At 35.8% G+C, this 24,782-nt stretch overlaps 1 protein-coding gene across 9 annotated transcripts in view; it reads left to right on the top strand.

Annotated features, from left to right (window-relative positions):
• COMMD10 (COMM domain containing 10) overlaps positions 1-24,782 on the top strand; it is a 216,060-nt gene that overhangs the window by 55,347 nt on the left and 135,931 nt on the right. For 6 of the 9 annotated variants that reach the window (XM_004376972.2, XM_023731948.1, XM_023731949.1 and 3 more), the window contains exon 5: positions 2,924-3,034. In XM_004376972.2, the coding sequence (XP_004377029.1) occupies positions 2,924-3,034 (111 nt within the window). Of the gene's footprint in view, positions 1-2,923; positions 3,035-13,228; positions 13,270-17,590; positions 19,588-24,782 lie in introns of those variants that run through there. The other 3 variants (XM_023731945.1, XM_023731944.1, XM_023731951.1) reach the window with 2 other exon arrangements.

Below are 24,782 nucleotides of genomic sequence, written 5' to 3'. Positions count from 1 at the left end.
TCAGAGTCTCTTCTGACATCCATTTTGGTCTTTTCTTTCTTTCCTGTCTTTTTAATGACCTCTTGCTTTCTTCATATATGATGTCCTTGATGTCATTCCACAACTCGTCTGGTCTTTGGTCATTAGCGTTCAGTGCATCAAATCTATTCTTGATATGGTCTCTAAATTCAGGTGGGGTATCTTCAAGGTCATACTTGGGCCCTCAAGGACTTGTTCTAATTTTCTTCAGCTTCAACTTGAATGTACATAAGAGCAGTTGATGGTCTGTTCCACAGTTGGCCCCTGGCTTTGTTCAGACTGATGATATTGAACTTTTCCGTTGTCTCTTTCCACAGATGTAGTTGATTTGATTCCTCTGTATTCCATCCAGCAAGGTCCACATGTATAGTCATCTTTTATGTTGTTGAAAAAAGGTATTTGCAATGAAGAAGTGGTTGATCTTGAAAATTTCTATCCTGCAGTCTCCAGCATCGTTTCTATCACCGAGGCTATATTTTCCAACTACTGATCCTTCTTCTTTTCTTCCACCTTTCACATTCCAATCACTGATAATTATCAGTGCATCTTGATTGCATGTTCGATAAATTTCAGACTGCTGAAGTTGGTAAAAATCTTCAATTTCTTCATCTTTGGCCTTAGTGGTTGGTGCGTAAATTTGAATAACAGTATTAACTGGTCTTCCTTGTAGGCATATGGATATTATCCTATCACTGACAGCATTGTACTTCAAGATAGATCTTGAAATGTTCTTTTTGACAATGAATGTGATGCCAGTCCTCTTCAGTTTGTCATTTCTGGCATAGTAGTCCATATGATTGTCCTGTGCAGAATGGCTAATACCAGTCTATTTCAGCTCACTAGTCCCTAGAATATCGATCTTTATGCATTCTATTTCATTTTTGACCATTTCCAATTTTCCTAGGTTCGTACTTCGTATGTTCCACATTCTGATTATTAATGCACGTTTGAAGCTATTTCTTCTCATTTTGAATCGTGCCACATCAGCAGATGAAGATCCTGAAAGCTTGACTCCATCCACGTCGTTAAGGTCGACTCTACTTTGTGGAGGCAGCTCTTCTCCTGTCGTCTTTTGAGTGCCTTCCTATCTGAGGGGCTCATCTTCCGGCACTGTATCAGTCAGTGTTCCACTGCTATTCATAAGGTCTTCACTGGCTAATTCTTTTCAGAATTAGACTGCCAGGTCGTCTTCCTAGTTTGTCTTAGTCTGGAAGCTCAGGTGAAACCTGTCTGCCATGAGTGACCTTGCTGGTATTTGAATACTGGTGGCTTAGCTTCCAGCATCACAGCAGTACGCAAGCCCCATAGTACGACAAACTGACAGACGCATGCATTAATGTATGCTAAGGCTGACCAATGAGGATACGTTTTAATTTACATGCTTAGTATTTATCTTCATCTGTTATCTTAAGTGCCTAGAAGACAGGGATAGGACTAGTTAAATATGGTCAACACAGTGTCTTACAGATCCATATGAATACATTGAAGGTGCTTTTCAGTTAAACAGTGACATGTCTTCGAATGCTTGGTATATGAGAATGGTTGTGATATAGTCTTGTTTTAATGGAAGGTCTCTTGTACATATGACTGTTAAAAATAGTGTGGGCTGGTATCAGAGACAACGCTCACTGTAGTCAGTGTTAAAGATTAGTACATCAAGGATCCTTACTTAACATGCCCCGTTAAATTGATGTTTTACTTGTGACATTATGGATTATGTCTCTGCAACATCTTTCCCCTTTGTATCCATAACCTCTAAAAGGTTCAATGCCAGAAAGAACAGAACCGTATCTTTATTTTCTCATCACATCCTTTCTTGAACAGATAATACTTTCATTGCTCTCTCTCCAACTTGGCTTTGAGTCACTGCCATGATTCTAGCTGTTGAACGGTCTTTCAAGTTAAGCAATTAGTATTCTGGTCAAGTAGAAATTGTTGTAAGGCTGCCATTCTCATTCAGTGTAGCTAAGGTAGTCTTACTAAATTTATTATTAAGGTCATGTTGTCAGAGGCATATGACAACTGCATTTCACAAAACTTCCTTAAATATTGATACTTGAGATTCACAGAAAATCAAATCTAAGAACTCATTCTCAAATAGTTCTGAGGTTTGGGCACAATAAGCTGTCAAGTTCAGTCAAGCCACATTTACGTTGCTTGATATTTTAAAAGAAAAATTAAGCTGCTGTAGTCTTTCTTTATTTTTACCTGATTAAGTTTTGCTATTGTGTTAATTAATAAATTCAAGAGAAATGTTCTGATTAGTTTCTGTCATAACTGGGAACCACAGTAAGTCAGAGTACTTTGGAAAGTATGATAGTCTATTGGGTAACACCTGCTCATTAGTAGATACCAATTCTTTGCCTGGCTCTATGCCAGTCTCACTAACTGTGTCTAACTGTGTGAGCCTTTTACCATCTGGTACTTTAGTTTCTCTCGAAATTAAAAAAAAAAAATTCTTACCTGTGTTCTACCTAATGCAAAGATTTTTGAAAGACAATAGAAAATAATTAAAGTGCTTTTTACCAACAGATGCAATTTATAGTTAAAAGTTGTAATGTTTAAAAATCATTGCCTTTAAAAAATACTATTTTAAAGTGGTAATTTGCTGTGTAAAAACCACTGGCTCTTGTGGTGTGCTTCATTGCTTGGTTCTAGAACATTTATTTTTAGAATATATTTAAAGACAAGTTTTACTGTTGAATTTGACAGGTATGGCAAGAGGCCAATCTAATGAGCCCAAAGGAAGAATTTGCATAGTATGCAGGTTTAAGGAGCTCTGAGACCAACTTTCCATGAAGTCCACGCTATCTATGTTCATTCCTGTTGAGTGGAAATTTGCTTAAAGTTGACTATTTTCCTCCTTCTGTACCATCTGATTTCAATCTGCGCTTGTCTTTTATAGCTAGAGACGGTTGAATGGCAGCTTAATCTTCAAATGGCTCACTCTGCTCAAGCAAAACTAAAATCTCCTCAAGCTGTGTTACAACTAGGAGTGAGCAATGAAGATTCAAAGGTAAGAAATTCCATCACATTGAAATGATGTATTTTGTTTATTAGGTCTTATACTTACTGTTTGGGAATTCCTGGGTGTTGCAGATGGTTAAATGCTTGACTACTGCCCAAAAGATTGGCAGTTTGAACCCACCCAGAGGTTGCTTGGAAGACAGCTCTGGTAATCTGCTTCTGAAAGATCACAGCCTTGAAAATCCTATGGAGCAGTTCTACTTTGCCCACGTGAGGTTACCATGAGTTGGAATCAACTTGACAGCAACCAACAGCAACAACTACTACTTTATTGTTAGTAGGGTCTTTGCTGTCTGGATTGAAAATTTAAGCATAATTCAATTAAAACTGAGAAACAAGGATGAACAAATTGACAGATCTTTATTTGTGACAGATTTTGATGTCAGATTTAAATATCATTTTGTCATTTATTTATCTGGAGAAATAGCTTGTTTTGCAAGATGCTTTCCTTGTAGGGATATTTCATAATGTCTTCTTTTAAATTCTGCAGTGGAAAAGTTGATGGAGGCCATATAAATTATGCTATTAATGCTTAAATATTTATGGATATTCTTGGGTATTTTGTGTTTTAAGCTACATAGAGTTGGTATTGTTTGTTGTCCAGCCAATCCTGGAATATGATGATGATGTGAATTGTGTTTGTGTATGTGTGTAGTATGTGTGCATGTGTTTAAATACCGGCTCTTACAAAGTAGGATTTTAAATTAGCTTTATACCACATGGCATTTTCTCCTTTAGTATTAATTTCAGAACAACTTGAATGTGGTTATCAAAGGTCAGAGAGTTGCCATAGAAAAGTTTTCTTACTGTGGCATATTAGAGAAATAGGTACTTCAGATATCAGTGAGAGCTATTTATTATATTTTTTCATTATAATTGGTTATCTTTTTAAAATAGAGAAGTGGGATGCAACTTTTTTCTTTCTGAACAGATGAGACTTTATCTCATTTTAAGACAAATTTAGAGTTTTGAGTGAGGTGTTATGGAAGATCTGAGGAAAGAGGGATTACTATGGCTGAATGCAATTTGAGAATAATGGAATCAGTGTTTATTATTTACACTGGGTATTGAAGTATGAGAATATTTTTACTTTTTTGTTAGCACTTTCACCGTTATTAGTTGTATCATGCACATTTCTGTCCTTCTGAACGAACTAGTGCTCTTTAAGGGCTGGGGCCAATGCTCCCCCAGGTTACACATCTTTAAAATTTTATGCCATTGACTTGGGTCATCTTGTATATAATTTATTAAAAAGTATCATTTCATGTACATTTTCACTAGAAAATAGTGCATACTTAGTAATTAAGAGTCAAACTGACTGGTATATTATCTATGCTGTGCAATTTAGTAGCTAACCTTGTGCAAGTTACTCAATCTCTATGAGACTCAGTTTCTTCATCTGTAAAATTAGATAATGGTATCAATCTCACAGAATTTTTATGAAGATTAAATGACTCAGTTTATAGAAAATGCTTAGTCCAATGGCCTACTGTTATGTTAAATGCTCAGTAAATGTTAGCCTCTACCATCATTATTATCGTCAATAATACTTTTTTGAGTGAATGAAAAAATAAACCCCTTGGTTTTAAACCAGAGTTATCATTAAATTTATTTCTTGATGAAATTAATCTATTCCCTTTCCTTGCATTCTCCCTCCCTTTTATTTCTTGACCATATTTTCCATATTTATGCTTTCTGGGAACTGGGGAGAGAAAGGAAAGCTTGGAAAGCCCTTTTTTCCTCCCATGACCTAAAGAAGGCATTCTTTTTATGTGTAGATCTGCAACTCACTGGTACAGCCTGAGATTATTCCATGAGTAAAAAAATACATATATACCAACATACACCAATTAGCCTTACTCCTTCTCTGTTGTGTTTGTCATGTATTTCTTAGTAGCTAGAAGCAATATATAGGTTGGAAGAATATTATTTTGGTCATATGTTGCATATGCTTCAAATCTCATGACTTTGGTAAACTTTATTTCAAGTTTATTTCTAAATATTTATTTCCCAGCTCCTTTATTACATCTTCAAAATGTGCCTGCATGTTTGATATATTTTCAGGCAGTAGGAACAAATGAGTAACATTTCTAGTAGAACAGCCATGTTTTTAATTCATATTTTACTTTAGGAAGGCAATACTGATGTGAAATCCAACCCACTTGAGCCATGGTCTTGAGTTACGTTTGTGTTTCCCTGTGTGTTGCTATTTTAAAATTTTGAGTATATATACATATGTATGTGTGTGTATGTATATATATACACATACATACATATCAGCACACTGGTTAACCTTGTAACTGCAGAGCGAAAGTACCGTTTTCACTGACAAACACACTTAGGAAGAAGAGTAGCAGCACACAAATGTAAAGGATTTATTCTTTTCATCTTGTGCACAGGCTTATGTGAATTCTATCTCTGTATTGCCTGTCTGCCCTATAGCATTGTGTGGACTCAGTCCTTATTTCTTTTATATCCTGCAAAATAGAACCATGATGGAGTGAGTATACAACCACTGTCAACCTGGACAGAACCATGCCATCTCCAAATTTGTGCCCCAGCTTTTAAAGAGCAGTTTGCTGTGCCCCTGCCCCCCTGAATCAGCTGCTACCTGCCATTACTGATTTTTCTTTCGTTTACAGTCTTCCAGTTTTGGGGATCTGCTATTTTATTCTTTATACTCTTACTTCACCTGGTTCCTTGATATTAATTTTTATGTAACTTCTGTTTATTAAGAACCAGAAACTACTTTTCCACCAAACATTTGCTCTGTTCTGAGATGAGAATTCAGAGCAATTCTTTTTTTTTTTTTTTTTTTTTTAGTAAAGCAAAAAGAAAGTTTTATTTGGCATATATTCAGAAAGGCAAAAGTGGGAAACGGACAGCCATGCTGCCAGAGCCATGTCTGCCCGAGTCCAAGGAAATATCACAGAACAGACAAAAGTGGGAAGATGGACAAGCATGCTGCCACAGCCATGTCTGCCCGAGTGCAAGGAACAGTTTCCAGAGCAGTTATTCCCAGGATGAAATATTAGGTTAAAAAACAGATTTGAAGCAGATTTTAAAAAACAAATTTGTTAGAGAGAGAGCTTTTATTAAAAGGAAGGTTAAAACTTACCCCTATTTAGTTTATGATGTAAAATACTATAAAGTACAAAGTTGTCATATAAAATTGGTGTTTGTTTAAAACAGGAAGCAAATTTTTTAAATGTATATAAGGTAGTTGCCTGAAAATATACATATATTAAAATTTATTCTGAGAGGACTAGAGTTAATGTAAATTGTGAGAGAATATTTTGATGGCGCTTAATTTTGAGCTGCTGAACTGAAAACTTACTGTAATTCACTGAAAAGTATGATTTCTAAGAAGCTTTTTCTTCTTTCACTTCCAACATACACACGGAAAGTATAGTCTACAGTGAAGTTTTAATTGCTATCGCCTCTGATAACATTGTTTTATTTTGGTCTCCCTTCTCTTAGAACATGTTTGTCTCAAGGCTTTCCTGTTTTGCTACTAATTTTATCACAAAAACTGTGTGATTGTAGCTTTTCCTGCAGTATTTTGATATGTATTCTAGTTGTTTCCAGTTAATTGTGTTAATGTTTGTCTATTGCATTTAGCAAAGTAAGATTATTTTCCTGTTCCACAGAGCTCCAAAGGAGTTTTCTGAGTTATTATTATTATTTTGATTTGTTTCATTAGGGGGCAGTAGAGCTCCTTGCTTACCTAACCTTCTCTGGCATTCACGGTGTTATTTGAAATAATATTCATAATACTTTGTGAAGTCAGTAGCAGTGGGAAATGCTAAGTGTTTACATTTCTAGTCTGTATATAACAATAGAGTTCTCTTGTTTCCATAACAAAATAAATGCCTATTGATCAGATATGTACAGAACAAATAAATGAAATCATCATGATTTCAGCTTTTGTTAATTTGTATAAGTTCATTTGCCAAAATGAAATTTATTAAACAGCCTTCTACACTGTGGACTTTTTTGTTACATTCTGTCACTCGTCATTTCTTCATGAGAAAAAAGGATAAAATTATCCCCAAGAGTTGCTTGGCTCTATTAGGTTATAGTGTAACTAGTTCCAGACTAATCAGAATCAGTTGAAGTTCTTATTTATAAAGAATAGCAATGTCATATGTAACAAATGTGGATAATTTTACAATGACAGTAACACTTAAACTTTGAAATTTTAAAAACATTTAAATATTTAAATTTTGCCCTTAGATCTTGCATTCTTGCATTTCTCCAGTCTGTTATGAACATGTGATGTATGGACAACTCCTACTTACTGTTTAACGTTACGTAAATTTGCCCTCACTTTGCAATGATTGAACCAACCCCTACTGTGCAAAAAATTCTTCACCACAGTCATCTTCAGTTGCTGCATGTGCAACTTTTAAATCATTGAAAAGACTTGAAGTCTTTTCTTGCACTGAAGTAAGGCTAAATAAGAACCGCATGCACCTGTTCTGACTTAAAGAACCAACAAATTCTACGTAAAGACTTAGACTTAAAGGCACTTAGGAGCGGATCACATTCATAACCTGGGGACTGCCTGTAATAATGTTTTGTGAATACGGAGATTCTAAATATACTTTGTTAGCAGCTGTTTCTCCCATTTTGAGTTGTGCCGTTTGGAGAAGAAACAGCTGCAAACATCTGTTAATAATTGGAACATGGAATGTACGAAGTATGATTCAAGGAAAATTGGAATTTGTCAAAAATGAAATGGAGCACTTGAAGGTCGATATCCTAGGCATTAGTGAACTGAAATGGACTGGTATTGGCCATTTTGAATCAGATTATCATATGGTCCACTGTGCCGGGAATGACAAATTGACGAGGAATGGTGTCACACTCATTGTTGAAAACAACATTTCGGGATCTGTTCTGAAATACAACTCTGTCAAAATAGGATAATATCCATAGGCCTGCAAGGAAGACCAATTAAAACAACTATTTATTCAAATTTATGCATCAACCACTAATGCCAAAGATGAAGAAATGGAAGATTTTTCCCAATTTCTGCAGCCTGAAATTGATCAGACATACAGTCAAGATACATTGATAATTACTGGTGATTGGAATGTGAAAGTTGTAAATAAAGAAAGATCGGTAGTTTAGAAAAATTGGCCTTGGTGATAGAAACTGGAGATCACATGATAGAATTTTGTAAGACCAACGACTTATTCATTGTAAATACCTTTTTTCAACAACATAAACAGTGACTGTACACATGGATCTTGCCGGATGGAAAACACAGGAATCAAACTGACTACATCTGTGGAAAGAGATGATGGAAAAACTCAGTATCATCAGTCAGAACAAGGCCGGGGCCAGCTGCTGAACAGACCATCAGTTGCTCATATACAACTTTGACCAACTGCAGTTGCTCATATACAACATGGAGAAAATTAAAACAAGTCCCCGAGAGCTGAAGTATGACCTTGAGTATACCCCACCTGAATTTAGAGACCATCTTAAGAATAGATTTGATGCATTGAACTCTAATAACTGAATACCAGACGAGTTGTAGGATGACACCAAGAACATCATACAGAGAAGAAAAAAAACACCAAAATGGATATCAGAATTAGACTCTGAAATTTGCTCTTAAACATAGAATAGCTAAAGTAAATGGAAGAAACGATGAAGTGAAAGAGTTGTACAAAAGATTTCAAAGGGTGGCTCAAGAAAACAAAGCAAAGTGTTATAATGAAATGTGGAAAGACCTGGAATTAGAAAACCAAAAGGGAAGAACATGCTTGGCATTCCTCAAGCTGAAAGAGCTGAAGAAAAAATTCAAGCTTTGAGTTGCAGTATTGAAGGATTTTATTGGTAAAAAATTGAACAACACAGGAAGCCTCAAAAGAAGATGAAAGGGATACACAGAGACACTGTACCAAAAAGATTTGGTCGATGTTCAGCCATTTCAGGAGGTAGCATATGATCAAGAACCAGTGGTACTGAAGGAAGAAGTCCAAGCTGCACTGAAGGCACTGGTGAAAAACAGTGCTCCAGGGATTGACAGAACACCAGCTGAGATGTTTCAGCAAACGCATGCAGCACTAAAAATGCTCACTTATCTATGTCAGGAAATTTGGAAGACAGCTGCGTGGCCAGTAGAATGGAAGAGATCCATATTCGTGCTCATTCCAAAGAAAGGTGATCCAACAGAAAGAGGAAATTATCGAACAATTATCGTTAATATCACGTGCATGTAAAATAATGCTGAAGATTATTCAAAAACCGTTTTAGCGGTACATCAGCAGGGAACTGCCAGAAATTCAAGCCAGATTCAGAAGAGGACATGGAATGAGGGATATCATTGCTGATGTCAGATGGATCTTGGCTGAAAGCGGAGAATACTAGAAAGATATTGACCTGTGTTTTATTGACTACACAAAGGCATGTGACTGTATGTATTATAACAAATTATGGATACCATTGTGAAGAATGGCAGTTCCAGAACACTTAATTGTTCTCATGAGGAACCTGTACATAGACCAAGAGGCAGTTGTTCAAACAGAACAAGGGGATACTGCATGTTTTAAAATCAGGAGAGGTGTACATCAGGGTTGTATCCTTTCACCATAGGTATTCAATCTGTATGCTGAGCAAATAATCCAAGAAGCTGTACTATATGAAGAAGGATGCAGCGTCAGGGTTGGGGGAAGACTCATTAACCACCTTTGATTTGCAGATGACATAACCTTGCTTGCTGAAAGTGAAGAGGACTTGATGCAGTTACTGATGAAGATCAAAGACTACAGCTTTCAGTATGGATTACACTTCAACATAAAGAAAACAAAAATCCTCACAACTGGACCAATAAACATCATGATAAACAGAGAAAAGACTGAAGTTGTCAAGGATTACGTTTTACTTGGATCCGCAATCAATGCCCATGGAAGCAGCGGTAAAGAAATCAAAGGATGCATTGCATTGGGCAAATTTGCTGCGAAAGACCTCTTTAAAGTATTAAAAAGCAAAGCTGTCACCTTGAGGACTAAGGTGTGCCTCACCCAAGCCATAGTATTTTCAGTTGCCTCATATGCATGCGAAAGCTGGACAATGCATAAGGAAGGTTGAAGAAGAATTGATGCCTTTGATTTATGGTGTTGACGAAATGTGTTGCATATACTGTGGACTGCCAGAAGAACAAACAAGTCTGTCCCGGAAGAAGTATAGTCAGAATGCTCCTTAGAAACAAGGATGACGAGACTTCGTCTCATGTACTTTGGACATGTTAATCAGGAGGGACCAGCGCCTGAAAGGACATCATGCTCCTTAAAGTAGATGGTCAGTGAAAAAGAAAAATACCGTTAACGAGATGGATTGACACAGTGGCTGCAACAATGGGCTCAACATAGCAATGATTGTGAGGGTTGGCGCAGGACTGGGCAGTGTTTCATTCTGTTGTAATACAGTTGCTGTGAGTCGGAAGTGACTTGATAGCACCTAACAACATCAAAATATTTTGTACGTCTTTTAAGGCAGTATCCCATTCCATTTTTTATTTTTTGACCAACTGCAATAAAATCACCTTGACAACAAAAATTTCTGTTATCTTAATGTTAAGTGGGTCATACTCAGGTTGTAGAAGGTACTTTATGGACAAATAATTATGATTTTGAGTGAATTTAGGACTTTTTAACACCAGTTTCTTTAGTTAGAGGTCTTCATTTTTATTTCCAAAATTTATGACAAATTCTATTTTGAGTTGGAAAAAGGAAAAAGAAAGCTTTTTTTTTTAGAACTGGATATATTACCTTGTTTAATCTTTAAAACATCTTTTCCAGGTAAGAATTATTATTCTTCCCATTTTATAGAAAGATGGAGAAATAGAAGCACATAGAAGTTAAGCAATTTTTTCAGGTTATGCAACTAATAAACATCAGAGCTAGGTTTTGAAACTAGGCAGTTTTATTTGCATTGTATGCTGTATTCATAGATAAAATATTGGTTTATTTTGTCTGTTTAATAGTTGAGCAGTTGATCCTATAATATGTGCATATGTTGTAGGATGCTGAAAGCTCTTCTGAGATTCAGTGGTTGATTTTTATTTTTTGTTCTTCAGAAGATTATAGTTATCTAGATTCTAAATTTCCTTTCCTCTATTCCTTTTATTTGATTCAGTTGAAATAATTTTATAATTTTAGCCAAACGAGAGACACTAACACTAACATACACTTTTATACAGGACATGTAGTCATATATTTGGATATTTTCAGGTCAGTTTATTTAACAGAGGGTGCATTTATTAACAAATCTTGTTTTAAGGGCTGTATGACATCATCAGTGTTGATGTCTTATGAACAAAGAAATAGGCTTTATCACTGAAAAACAAAATACATTCCTAGATCTTATTTATGACAGATTTCTCAGTGAGAAAGAGAAATATATATTTGTTACTTAAAATCATTTGTTACTTAAATTCTTGTTATAGAAGTTTAAAATATTTTAGTCTCCTTAAAAGTGATGTTAGTATTGACTGGTTATCAGATTTTTCTGAGCTGTTCTGATGAGCTGGTCTGGATTTTCCAGATGTTGTAGTTTTAGTACTTTAATCTGTATGTGGGTGTACTACAGTATATTCCCTAGATAATTTAAGTTTATTTTTCTGTATTACAGCAGTTGTACATTTTTATGGTGGAAATTTTGGGAAATATAGAAAAAAGTAAATTAAAATCAAGTATAATTTCAATACCCATAACACTGTTTGTTTTGCTGTATGACCTTTCAGTTGTTTATGCTCATCTATCTGTTAACTTATAGTTCATTTAAAAAAAAATAACAAAGTATTCTTATGTGGTTTAGGAAAAAGAATTCAAATTTTATTATTGTTCAGTAGTAGATATGGCTGTGAGAAGACAATCTCATTCATCAATCAGAGATTTTTTTTTTTTCAATAAATAGTAATTATTCCTTTTTCTACAGTATTGTGTCTTGTGGGCTGAAGAGGAATTCTATAAAGTTTTTGGACTTTTTATCCGCTTATTGTGATCAGTAATTTTATAAAGTAAGCTTTGTCTGTAGCAGTTCTGTGTGAAGGTAACAACTCTCATTTGTGCCATTAGGCTGGTTAGTTAGTGTCAAGAAATTTTTAAGACAGGTCAGTGGTTTTTCTTCCCAAGTGTGGTTGTTGAATATTACTTGTCTTTTTTTTTTTTTAATGGCTTTTTTAATTCCCTAAGCTGTATATGCTTATTATAGAAAACTTGAAAATAATAAATATGGGGTGGTGCACTCATAGACTTGTTGCCAGATGCAGCCAAAATATTTGATGTATTTTATTTCAGTGGTTTTTTTTTTTTTTTTTTTTGTGTGTGTGTGTGTGTGTGCATACTTTTTTTCCCCATATGATCAGATGGCTGGTTTGATTTTATATTCTGCTTATTTCACTTAACTCTGTGAAAATGCTTTTCTGTGTTTTCAAACTCATCACTAATACGTTAAATGGGTGCATCATATTTTGACTTTAACATACTATTCCTCCATTGTCAGATAGTAAGATTGTTTCCATAATTTTCCTAATATAATGTATTGTGATGAACATCTTTGAGAATATCTATTTAGTAGGTACTCAGCAAACATATTGAATGATGAATGAATGATAAACGAATAAAACTTCCTCAGTATTTAAAGTTATTTCCTAAGAATATAATTACTGAGTAAAAGGTTATAAACCCATAAATGATCTTCCTATAGTTGACCAAATGGCTTTCGAAAATAATTTTGGGAACACACTCATAGAAGCTCAAAGGTTGCATTAAAAGGATTTGATAGCTTCCAGAGAAAGGTGTAATACTACCATCTCATAAACAGGTTCTTTGATGACTACTTAGTTACTTTGGATAATTCTAGGACACCAATGAAAAGCCTAGATTATTTGTAATATCATAGAGCCCGCTCTTTTATAATTTTTTATTCCATCAGTGTTCAAATTAAACTTTTGTTGTATGTGTTTTATCATGGAATGTGTAAAAGCAATCTGATCAAATACTCTACTAGGTACAGAAAATAGAAGGAACTCTTGTATTTATTGCCTGGATATTTTAAAAACAAAGCCTGTTTCTTTGGGAATCAAATTTATTTAAATACTCTAAGGCTTTGTGATTCTAGTTTTTGATTCCTAATTTTATTTTGTATTGTTTTTTATTGTGATCAGTTTCTGAATGGTCATATCCTTCAAGCTATGATGTTTTCTAGGTAAGAAACTTCATTCCTCAATTTAGTATATATATATTTTTAGTTTTATAATTGATGTGACTTTTAAAAAATAATCTGATTTTTTGAAGTACATTAAAGTTTTCAAATCACGTATGTATAGCTCATTGAATTATCACCGAGTGAACACACCTATGTATGTGTGCATGTGTAAGTTTTTTCCACAGTTTAGACTGCCTAAAGGAAAGTCTACATTTATCCATGACAAGACTATGTAAGCTAATAAAAACATTAGTTAATTAATGTACTGTTATACTACTTTTTTTGATGAGTTAAAAATGAACAAAAAATTAATACACAATTACTTTGATAGAATTTAGTATTTTATTCCTGTGTAGAAAATGATAAGAGTCCTGCAGAAAAAAGTCCTTTTAAAAATTATTCCAGAAAGTTCATGCATTTCAGAATTAAAACATTATCTTTTTACTAATTTTTTATAAACATTCCAAAGTAAGACAGACAGTATTACCTTTACTTGTCTTTTCTAGCTTCTAGACCCATGAGACTTCAAACTCAAATACATGTATATTATTTATTATTGTAATTTTTGTAATCCAGAGGTATCTGATAATTGTAGAATTCCTCAGAGTATGTTTAGAAATACTTTTACACTTTGATATATTTTTGTGGATTAGAAGTGACAATAATGGAAATGAGTGATTTAAGCATTTTGAAATAAAAGTGTTAAGTTACTTAGCAGTAAACAACTAAACAATAACTTTTTTAAAAGTTTGAGTTCAGTTCAAGAAACATTATTAAATATTTGCTATGTGTGAGATACTGGGCAAGGTGTTAGTGATATAGAGTTTTATTTTCCATCATAGAGCTCATCATCTAACAGGAAATACGTATTTTAAGCCGGTAAATGTAAGTGTAGTGACTGTTACAAAATAGGTAGTACATGGAGCTATGGAAACTGCCAGCAAAGAGTTAGAGACTGAGACAGGCAGGGGAGTTATTCCAGGTGGAGGAATTAGTATGTGAAAAAGGTTTATCTTCGGGCATCTTGAGTATGAGGTACCTGAGATGTTCAGATGATTAATGTCTGGTTGGCAGTTATATATATAAGCGTGGGGCTTGGGAAAAAATTATAGACTAGAAATTGAGATTTGAACATCATGGAAATTTAGATTATAGTTTCAATTATGAGCGTGGAACAGATTGCTTAGGGAGAGAGTATAGAACTGTATGAACACCTACATTTAAAAGGTTAGTAGAGTTAGGGGAGGAGTCCCTGGGTGGTGCAAATGGTTAATGTGCTCAGCTGCTAACTGAAAATTTGGAGGTTCAAGCCCACCCAGAGGCTCCTCCAAAGAAAGGCCTGATAATCTACTTCTGAAAAAGCAGCCTTTGAAAGCCCTGTGGAGCACAGTTCTGCTCTGACACACATGGGGTCACCATGAGTCAGATTCGACTCGACAGCAACTGGTTGGTTATGATGGTGATTGGGAAGAAGGCAAAACAAAAGAGAATTTCTTGAAGGTGAATTGTGTTAAATGCTGCTAAGTGATAAATGGTGCAAGGGGAGGGGCAAGAGAGAAGGGCAAGGGGTACTAATTTAACCCTCATAGCTGTGAGTTAGGTACTAGTGTTTTCCTTATTTGTAGATAAAGAAGCTGAGGCTCATTCATTAAGTATCTTGCCCTAAATTGGGTATGAGAAAGTGATGGAGTCTTTCTGATTCCAAAGCCTACACTTATAATCACTATATGGCAGTAAAAAATGAATTTAGTGACATGGAAGTCGTCGGTCATTACTGTGTGGGGCAGGAGAAGGAAATGTTACAAGATGGAGGACAGTATTGAATGCTGTTGAGAGGTCAGGAAAGACAAAAACAGTCATGTGACAGTTGGGTTTGGGAAAATGGAGTTCTCTGATGACCTTGACAGTTGTAACCTCAATGGACAGGAAGATAAAGGAGCCTGACTAGTGTACACTGGGGAAAGAATACAAGGAGACAAAGTGGAAACAACTATGTAGACAACTGTTTCAAGAAGCAGAGAAATAGGACAGTAGCTATGGGGGAATGTGAATTAAGTGGTTGGATATATTAGAGGAGGTTTATATGCTGATACCATAGATCCAGTGGGGGAGCAATTGATGATGCAGGGAGGAGAGGGATATAATTTCCTTGAGATGGTGAGAAGATACAAGATCCACAGCACAAATGGAAGGTTGGACTTTGTTGGGATTGGGGACATGTCATCTGTCATAAAAGGAGAGAAAGAAGAGTGTGGGTTAGGTGTAGGTAATTTTGGTTTTGGGAAGAGAAGGTTTTAAGTGTCTGATTGCTTCTGTTTTTTCAATGCAGTCATCAGCCAGGGAGACTGGAAAGGCCTAAGAGGTTTGAGAAGAGACAACAAAGTGTGGGATAGTCATTTTGGAGATTGGGAAAATCAACAAACTAGTTATTTTATGGTATTTAACACTGTTATTGAACAGTGCTGATTTGCCCATTTGAAATTTGTGACCGTGAATTTGAAATGAGCTATGAGAAGGTTGTACGTTTTCGTCCATTTTAGTTGTTCTGGTGCAGATGTGGAGTAGGTGGAAAATTGAGTTTAATCAGAATTTCTTCTTTGCCAGGTGTGAAGGGTGAGAGGGACAAGGGGGTTGGCTGTGTATACAAGGGAGTGATTTTAGTGATTAACTATAGAAACTAAATTGGGTCTGGTGGAAAGTGAGGACATGCTGGTGGCGGGTGGAGGGTTGGTGGAGAGTGAGAAACTGATGGAAGAGAGAACTGGAATGCTAGCCATAGTCCCCCTAGAGTAGTTTGTGTATAGAGGAGGCATAGGTAAGGCACATTAGTTCCAGGATCACTCAGGGAGCTTTTACTTTAATCTTGAGACCTCTCTTGCTTGGTCAGGTTTGTAGTATATTCTTTAAGATGAGGAAGTGGATCCACTAAAACCTGGTGTCAGGTCTGCTCTGAACCCTCTTCCATCAGCTTGGAAACTAAAGTGGTCTATATAGGAGTCCTTAATGTGTAGCCAGTGGCTACTTCTTGATTGGACATGGATTGTTGGAGCAGTGTTGTGCTTTATCTTACCATTTATCTTGCCCTTTGCTACTAGCAAAAAGAAGAGACAGCATTAACATAATCTTAATTTTTACAAACTCTGATAACTTGCTTCTTTCAGAGAAATTTTGATCCCTATGTATAATCGAAGCAAAGATGTCACTTTGAGGACTAATGTGCACCTAACCCAAGCCATAGTATTTTCACTTGCCTCATATGCATACAAAAGCTGGGCAGTGAATAAAGACTGAAGAAGAATTGATGCCTTTGAATTATGGTGTTGGTGAAGAATATTGAACATGCCATGGACTGCCAGAAGAACAAACAAATCTGTCTTGGAAGAAGTACAGCCAGAATGTTCCTTAGAAGCAAGGATGGCAAGGCTTCGTCTCATGTACTTTGGACATGTTATCAGGAGGGACCAGTCCCTGGAGAAGGGCATCACGCCTGGTAAAGTAGAGGGTCAGCAAAAAAGAGGAAGACCTTCAACGAGATGGATTGACACAGTGGCTGCAACAGTGGGCTCAAACATAGCAACCATAGTGAGGATGGCGCAAGACGGTCAGTGTTTCATTCTGTTGTACATAGTGTTGCTGTGAGTTGGAACTGACTCGATGGCACCTAACAACATGTACAATCAATGAAATAAACTATTTGCAAATTTTTTAAATGTCATATTTTGTGTTTTTATTTATTTTGTTGTTGAGATTATACACAGCAAAACATAGACCAATTCAACAGTTCCTACATGTACAATTCAGTGACTTTGATTAAATTTTCTGAGGGTAACCGTTCTTTTCTGACTTGTTCCCTCATAGACGTAAACTCACTGCCCTCTAAGGTTCCTATCTAATCTTTCAAGTTTCTGTTGTCAATCTATCACATGTAGATCATTCTTAAAAGAGCACAGTGCTCAAGGCAGACTGTTTTTACTAGTTAAGTTAAACTACTGTTCGGTTTTAAGAAGACTTCAGGGGATATTTTTTGTTTAAGGTTTAAGGCTTATCTCAGGGCAATCATTTCAGGGATTCATCCAGCCTCCAGGACTCCAGAAAGTCTGGAGTCCATGAGAATTTGAAATTCTATTCTGCATGTTCCCCTCTTTTGATCAGGATTCTTCTGTGGAATCTATGATCAAAGTGTTTTCTAATGGTAGCCAGACACCATTCAGTTCTTCTGGTCTCTTGGCAAAGGAGGCAGTTGTTCATGGAGGCAATTAGCCACATATTCCTTTTCCTCCTCCTATCCCTGACTCTTCTTCTTCTTCTTCTGTTGCTCCAGGTGAATAAAGACCAAGTGTTGTGCTTTGGATGGCTGCTTGCAAGTATTTAACACCCCACGCACTATGCAACAAACTAGAATGTAGAACAGAAGCACTAAACATGTTACTAGGCCTATTAACTGGAATATCCTGTGAAACCATGACCCTAAACTTCCAAACCAAGGAACCAAATCCATGAGGTTTTTGGTTGTACATAAGCAGCCTCAGGAACTTTTTTTTTTAAGTCATTGTTGGAAATAATATGTATCACACGACTTTTGCCAATTCAACTTTTTACAGGTGTACAGCTTATTGACAACACTGAAAGTAATCAGCTGTGCAACCCTACCCTTAATCATTGCAATTTTTCTGTCACTGTAAACCAAAACAAAGTACTCCATAAATATTTTGTGTTTTTAAAAATTGTTTTGTTGATATTATCTGGAGTTTATATAAATTTTGCTTGTACTCAATAACTGTGCTGTTGTGATTGTTACGATTAATCACAGCATATAGCTGACAAATTACGTATACTGGACAGAGAAGAAAAGTAATGTTAAGTAAATTTATAGAAAGAAATATTTTGTTCATAAATTTCATTTTCAAGGGATATTGGTTTTATCTTTTATTCTTTTCTAAAATTGCACAAGTAATTTACATTATAGAAAATATAAGAAAATAAAATTCACCTGATATCCCCCTGCTAGGGATAATAATTTTTGAAAGACATATTTAATTGCTATATAGTGTCTTTCCAAATCTATCTATTGTTAGATTTTTTCCCCCCTCATAGACCATTATATTGTGAACATCTTTCAGTGTAAATAAATGAACTTCTCAGCAACATCATTTTAAGTAGCTGTATAGTATTCTGTTATTTGTGTGTCATCTTCTTTCCTTATTTCTCTTTTGGTAAATATGTGTTTTTCCTTCTACTAATTCTTCAGCAATACATTTGGTTTTAAATCTATATTTAAACCATCTGATAGATACTAACATGTTGGCTAATTAAAGTCAGGAATGTAAATCTTGGAAATGCTGTCCATATAAATCCTGTTAGAAAGAATTCTGGTAACTGCGAAGGTAGTTATTTTTTATTGCAGGGTTCACAGCTTATTATTGCAGGGTTAACAGCCTTTTCCAGGGATTAACATGTTTGGACATATAGTTTGGAATGTCTTCTAAAACTGTGTATATGCTTATGAATTCATGAAGTTCTCAAACCAAGAGATATTGCTCCCTCCCCTTCTAACCTTTCCCTTCCTCTCTTGTTTATGATGAAATAGAAATGCATCTTCTTTTAGACATACCTCCTTTTATGTTGAAGAGTTCCAGTCCATACAACTTAAAAGGGTTATTTTATCCAAATTTAAAATGCTGCCACTTCCTTGGTGAGGGCAACACCATAAATACCCCAGAACAACTCACTTGTAATTCTAGGCAATAAAAAAGAATAGAATTTATGGAATGAACAAAGGCTTATGAAATTTTCCAGGCAAAAGAGACTTCAGAAATCCTTCAGCTCTCTAAGTTTACTGATGAGAAAATCAGGCCTGGTAAGATTCAGTGATCTGTAAGTTAACAGCCAGACAAGAAGCCAGCCTGACAGTAAAGGAGGAAATACTGGACTTGGAGTAAGAAGACTGAGTTTAAATTCTTGGACTGAATCATTCTGAGGCACATTTCCCAATTTGAAAATGTGGCTAGAAATACCTTCGTCATAGGATTGTTGATAGGTGATATCTGTTTAATGCCTATTACGATGACTCTCACATAGTAGGCACCTAATGTTAATATTAATTGAATTTGCATTTGTAATGCTATCGTTTTAACATTACGTTAGGAACACAATTATTCTGGAAAATATTTTTTTAGGAAAATATTAATTTGGAAAATAGTTGAATACTGGCTTGGTTGCTCATCTAATAGTTTGCTCTTTAAAAAAAAATATATCATTCAGTAGAATTACCATATGACCCAGCAATTCCACTCTTAGGTATATACCCAAAAGACCTGAAAGCAGTGATGTGAACAGACATATGTATACCAGTGTTCATTGCTTCACTATTCACAGTCACCAAAAGGTGGAAACAACTGAAATGTCCATAAACTGATGAATAGATAAACAAAATGTGGTATATGCATACAATGGACTGTTACTCAGCCAGAAAGAATGAAGTCCTGATGCATGCCATGGCATGGATGAACCTAGAGGACATTATGCTGAGTGAAATGAGTTAGTCACAAAAGGACAAATACTATATATCACTTATATGAAATAAGAAAATATGTAGAAACCATAAGTTATTAGTAGTTACCAGAGGTGGGGGGCGGGGTGGTGGAGAATAGGGAGTGCATTGACCGTATGTTAATGGTGGTGGGATAATTTGGAAAGGGATAGCGAGAATGGTTGCACAACTTGAAGAATATAATCAATGTTACTGAATTGTACATGTAGAATTGATGATTTGCTGTATGTTTTGGTGTGTGTTTATCATTATAATAAAAAAAATATTGTTCAGTGGTATATTATTCTGCTTTGTAACCAGGCTACTAGAATTGAGACTGAGCTGTCTGTAACCATCACTTTTAAAAAACTACTGCTGCTTTTCTCCTAATTAGTAGAAATGATTCCCAAATGAATATAGAGGAAGAATATTACTTCCTTAATTACTAATATTGCATTGTAGGCTACTTGAACTCCCTGTGGGATTTTTGGCCTCTGTTTTCACCCACAATGACCTTTCATAGAGTATGTGCTCTGAAAGAAGAAATCCACCAGGCTAGTATGGCAATGTGCCAATTATAGACTTAGTTTTCTATTATATGAAATCATCTTGCTTTCATATCAACATCTTCAATTATAATACTTTGTATTTACTTAACAGCTTTTAGCTTCAGGGCTCAAAGTTCTTTACAGATAGTGAGTCTCAAAACAACCCTTTCAAGAGGAATACCGTAATCATTTTGTTGTTGTTGTTAAGAGAGGAGGAGGATGTCATTTCATTGTTAATGCTAATAAGAGAAGAAATACTCTAATAAAAATGTGCTGCTAGTTACAGCATCGTCTTTTTTTTAATAGACTTTTTTTTTTTAGAGAAGTTTTAGGTTTACAAGAAAATTGTACAGAAAGTACAGAGGGTTCCCACATATCCTTTCTTCCTCCTACACACTATTTCTCCTATTATTAACATCTTGCATCCTGTGGCACATTTGTTAACAATTGATGAACTAATATTGATGCATTATTATTAACTAAAGCCCATAGATTGCATTATGGTTCACTCTTTGTACAGTCCTGAGGGTTTTGACAAATGCATAATGTCATGTGTCCAGGATTACAGTATCATACAGAGTAGTTTCACTGCCCTAAAAATGCCCTATGCTTCACCTGTTCATCCCTATTCATCTGTCTCCCCTCCCTCTTAGCCCTTGTCAACCACTGATTGTTTTGCTGTCTCTATAGTTTTGCCTTTTCTAAAATGCCATATAGTTGCAATTAGATAGTATGTGGCTTTTTCAGACTGGCTTCTTTCACTTAGCAATATATATTTAAGATTCTTCCATGTCTTTTTTTTGCTGAATAATACTCTGTTGTATGGACGTACCACAGTTTGTTTATCCATTCACCTATTGGAGGATTTCTTAGTGGCTTTCAATTTTTGGCAATTATAAATAAAGCTTCTCTAAACATTTGTGTGCAGATTTCTATATGGATATATGTTTTCAACTCATTTGAGTGAACACCTAGGAGTATGGTAAGCCTATGTTTAGCTTTATAAGAAACTGCTAGAACAGGCTATACCATTTTGCATTCCCACCAGCAGTGAATGGGGGTTCCTGTTGCTTCACATCCTTGCCAGCGTTTGGTGTTGTCAGCATGGTCTTATTTCCAAATGAAAAAGCAAAAGTTGTTCTACCTCATGTGAAAGATAGGTTGGTCACATTTTCACCCCCCTATTAATTTGGGAATTCATCTACTTTTTTTTTTATTGTAATGTGTTTCACCCTATTTTGATTCTAAATATAATAAAATATGAAAATGGCAAACAAGTGCCTAGATTAGTTTGAACTGTTTAAATTTATTAAGCCTTGTTTTGCTGTGGACAGATGACTGCAGTACTTTTCAGATGTCTTAATTTTGAGAGTGAGCATAGTGTATCCAGTTACTTATAAGTTACATAATAGTCAACTCCTTAGATATTTTAGATTGGCATAGTGATAACTATTTAATGATAAGATTGTTGCCACCTAAGAGTGTATTTATGCTTCTCTCTATGGCAGATATACCCTTTATGAATAAAGTATTACTTAATCTCATATAATTTGGTTTTATGTTTCTTAAGAGTGGTAATCTTTGAAGATGAGGAAATATTGTGGAGGTTAGGATACAAAACAAATTTAAAAATACAATATAAAATGGATCCTAATAGAAGTAATTCCTAAACAAAATATTTCCCATGTCATTTCCTGTGACATTGTATTTATGCCAGGAAGCAAACCCATAGTTGCCTTGGATCAGTTAATGTAGATCAGGGTCATTTGGAGGCTGAGGGGGTGTCTAACTTCTTCATAATATTATATAAAATTTGCAGGTGGTTGAGATACCTTATTGCCTTTTCTGTAAGTGCTGCCATCTCTATTTTTGAATTCTAGTCAGGCTAGGTGGTTGGGCCGATCAAAGCTGAGTGTGTCAATAGCTGCAATGCACACAACATAACCATGTTTATTGAGCACATATATGTGACAAGAGTTATTCTGTGTACTTTATCTTCTATCCCATTGGACCCTTGACATTAATAAACAGTGAGCCACTTCTTTTATTGGCTCAGAAAGACTGAAAATAATGCATTAACCTAATAAAGTAGCCATCATACTGCTATAATGATTACTTTGCCCACGTGTCTTAAGTGAGGTCCATGGTTGGTTCAGTAAACCCTGTTCTCGTACTCCACGTGGTATTTAAAATATGTGTTTTACTGACTATGCAAAGACATTCGACTGCGTGGATCATCACAATTATGGATAACATTGAGAAGAAACAGGAATTCCAGAATTGTGCTCATGTGGAACCTGTACATAGAGCAAAAGGCAGTTGTTCAGACAGAACAAGGGCATACTGTGTGGTTTAAAATCAGGAAAGGTGTGCATCAGGGTTGTATCTTTTCACCATAGGTAGTCTGTATGCTGAGTGAATAATCTGAGAAGCTGGACTCCATGAAGAAGAACGTGGCATCAGGATTAGAGGAAGACACATTAACAACCTGTAATATGTGGATGACACAACTTTGTTTGCTAAAAGTGAAGAGGAGTTGAAGCACTTGCCGATGAAGATGAAAGACTACAGCCTTCAGTATGGATTACACTTCAACATAAAACAGAAATCCTCACGACTGGACCAGTAAGCAGTATCATGATAAATGGAGAAAATGTTGAATTTGTCAAGGATTTCATTTTACTTGGATCCGCAATCAACGCCCATGGAAGCAGCAGTCAGGAAATCAAATGATGTATTGCATTGGGCAAATCTGCTGCAAAAGACCTCTTTTAAGTGTTAAAAAGTAAAGATGTCACTTTGAGGACTAAGGTGCGCCTAACCCAAGCCATGGTATTTCCAGTTGCCTCATATGCATGCAAAAGCTGGACAGTGCGTAAGGAAGACTGAAGAAGAGTTGATGCCTTTGAATTATGGTGTTGGGAAAGAATATTGAATATACCATGGACTGCCGGAAGAATGAACAAACATGTTTTGGAAGAAGTACAGCCAGAATGCTTCTTAGCAACGAGGATGGCGAGACGTTGTTGCACGTTCTTTGGACATGTTATCAAGAGGGACCAGTCCTTGGAGAAGGACATCATGCTTGGTAGAGTAGAGGGTCAGTGAAAAAGAGGAAGACCCTCAATGATATGGATTGACACAGTGGCTGCAACAATGGGCTCAAACATTGCAATCATTGTGAGGATGGCGCAGGACCGGGCGGCATTTTGTTCTGTTGTACATATGGTTGCTATGAGTAGGAACTGACTCAATAGCACCTAATAACAACAACATATGGTATTATCTTGCACTTAAATATTTTGTTATAATAGCCATGGAACTTCCCTGAAGGTGGGTGATTTATTTTCCATTTGCCATATGTGAAGAGTAAGAGAGTAACCTGATAGGGCATTGGATTGAGAATCTTTCCTGTTCTTTTCCAATGGGCTTCTTGGTTAATGGAGTCCGTGTAGAACTAGAGAAATGAGAATTTTTAGGAGTAAAAATAGACTGTGTACTGGATGTTTCCAGAACATAAGCTACTGAACTCAGGTGTAAATAGGTAACTGATCAGCTGGGATATTGATTGACCTTTTAAACCCTGGGGCAGCCAGGCAGTGTCTGGGGAGAATGGAGTTCCCAGCATTCACTTAGTGTCAAGCTACCGTGTTGGTTAACCACAATGTAGACTGCAACCATTATCATTATCAGTCAGCTCTAGGATGTGACTTAGGCTTGGAAGCATAATTTCCTTTAGAAATGGAAGAAGTAGAAATTGTAAAATATTTTGTTTTTGTTTTGTTTTGTTTTGTTTTTTTACCTAGTTATCTCTCTGTATTACCCGGCAATTATTTAATTGATGGTGGAATGTAGAATGCCTTCATAATGAATTTAGAGCTTGAAATTTGTACTTGGCAGCTTATTGTTAGTGATCTAACAATAACAGCAGTGACTTGCATATTCTTAAACTGCTTTTGTGTAAAAGTATAACTGTTTCCTGACCAGTGTGTCTCCACCTGTTGACTGACAGAGGGCAGGTAATTGGAAGACAAACATGACCTGTTGTCTGAGTGCTTTCTACCTGCCTTAACAGACCTTTCCTCTTGGGGAAGTTTGGTTTACTAGATGTTTCAGGTAATTTTTCAAGCTCTGATTTAAAAATTCTTTCAGATAGTTTAGGTAAGACTTAGTTTATAATTTATTAATATACAATAAGTGATTCATATAACAAGTTGACCCAAATTTACACTCAAATCCTGTCTTTATTGGTCCTGTATGGTTTTTCCCTAATTCTTATTTCTGCCAACCTCTCCCACAAAACTCCTTGTCTTAGTCATCTAGTGCTGCTACAACAGAAATACCACAAGTGGATGGTTTTAACGAAGAGAAGTTTATTTCCTCACAGTTAAAGTAGGCTGAAAGTCCAAATTCAGGGGGTCAGCTCCAGGGGAAGG

The sequence above is a fragment of the Trichechus manatus genome, unplaced genomic scaffold (genome assembly GCF_000243295.1).
Source record: "Trichechus manatus latirostris isolate Lorelei unplaced genomic scaffold, TriManLat1.0 scaffold00047, whole genome shotgun sequence".
In the NCBI taxonomy this organism is placed as follows: Eukaryota; Metazoa; Chordata; class Mammalia; order Sirenia; family Trichechidae; genus Trichechus; species Trichechus manatus.
This window is presented reverse-complemented; position numbering and strand designations above follow the sequence as displayed.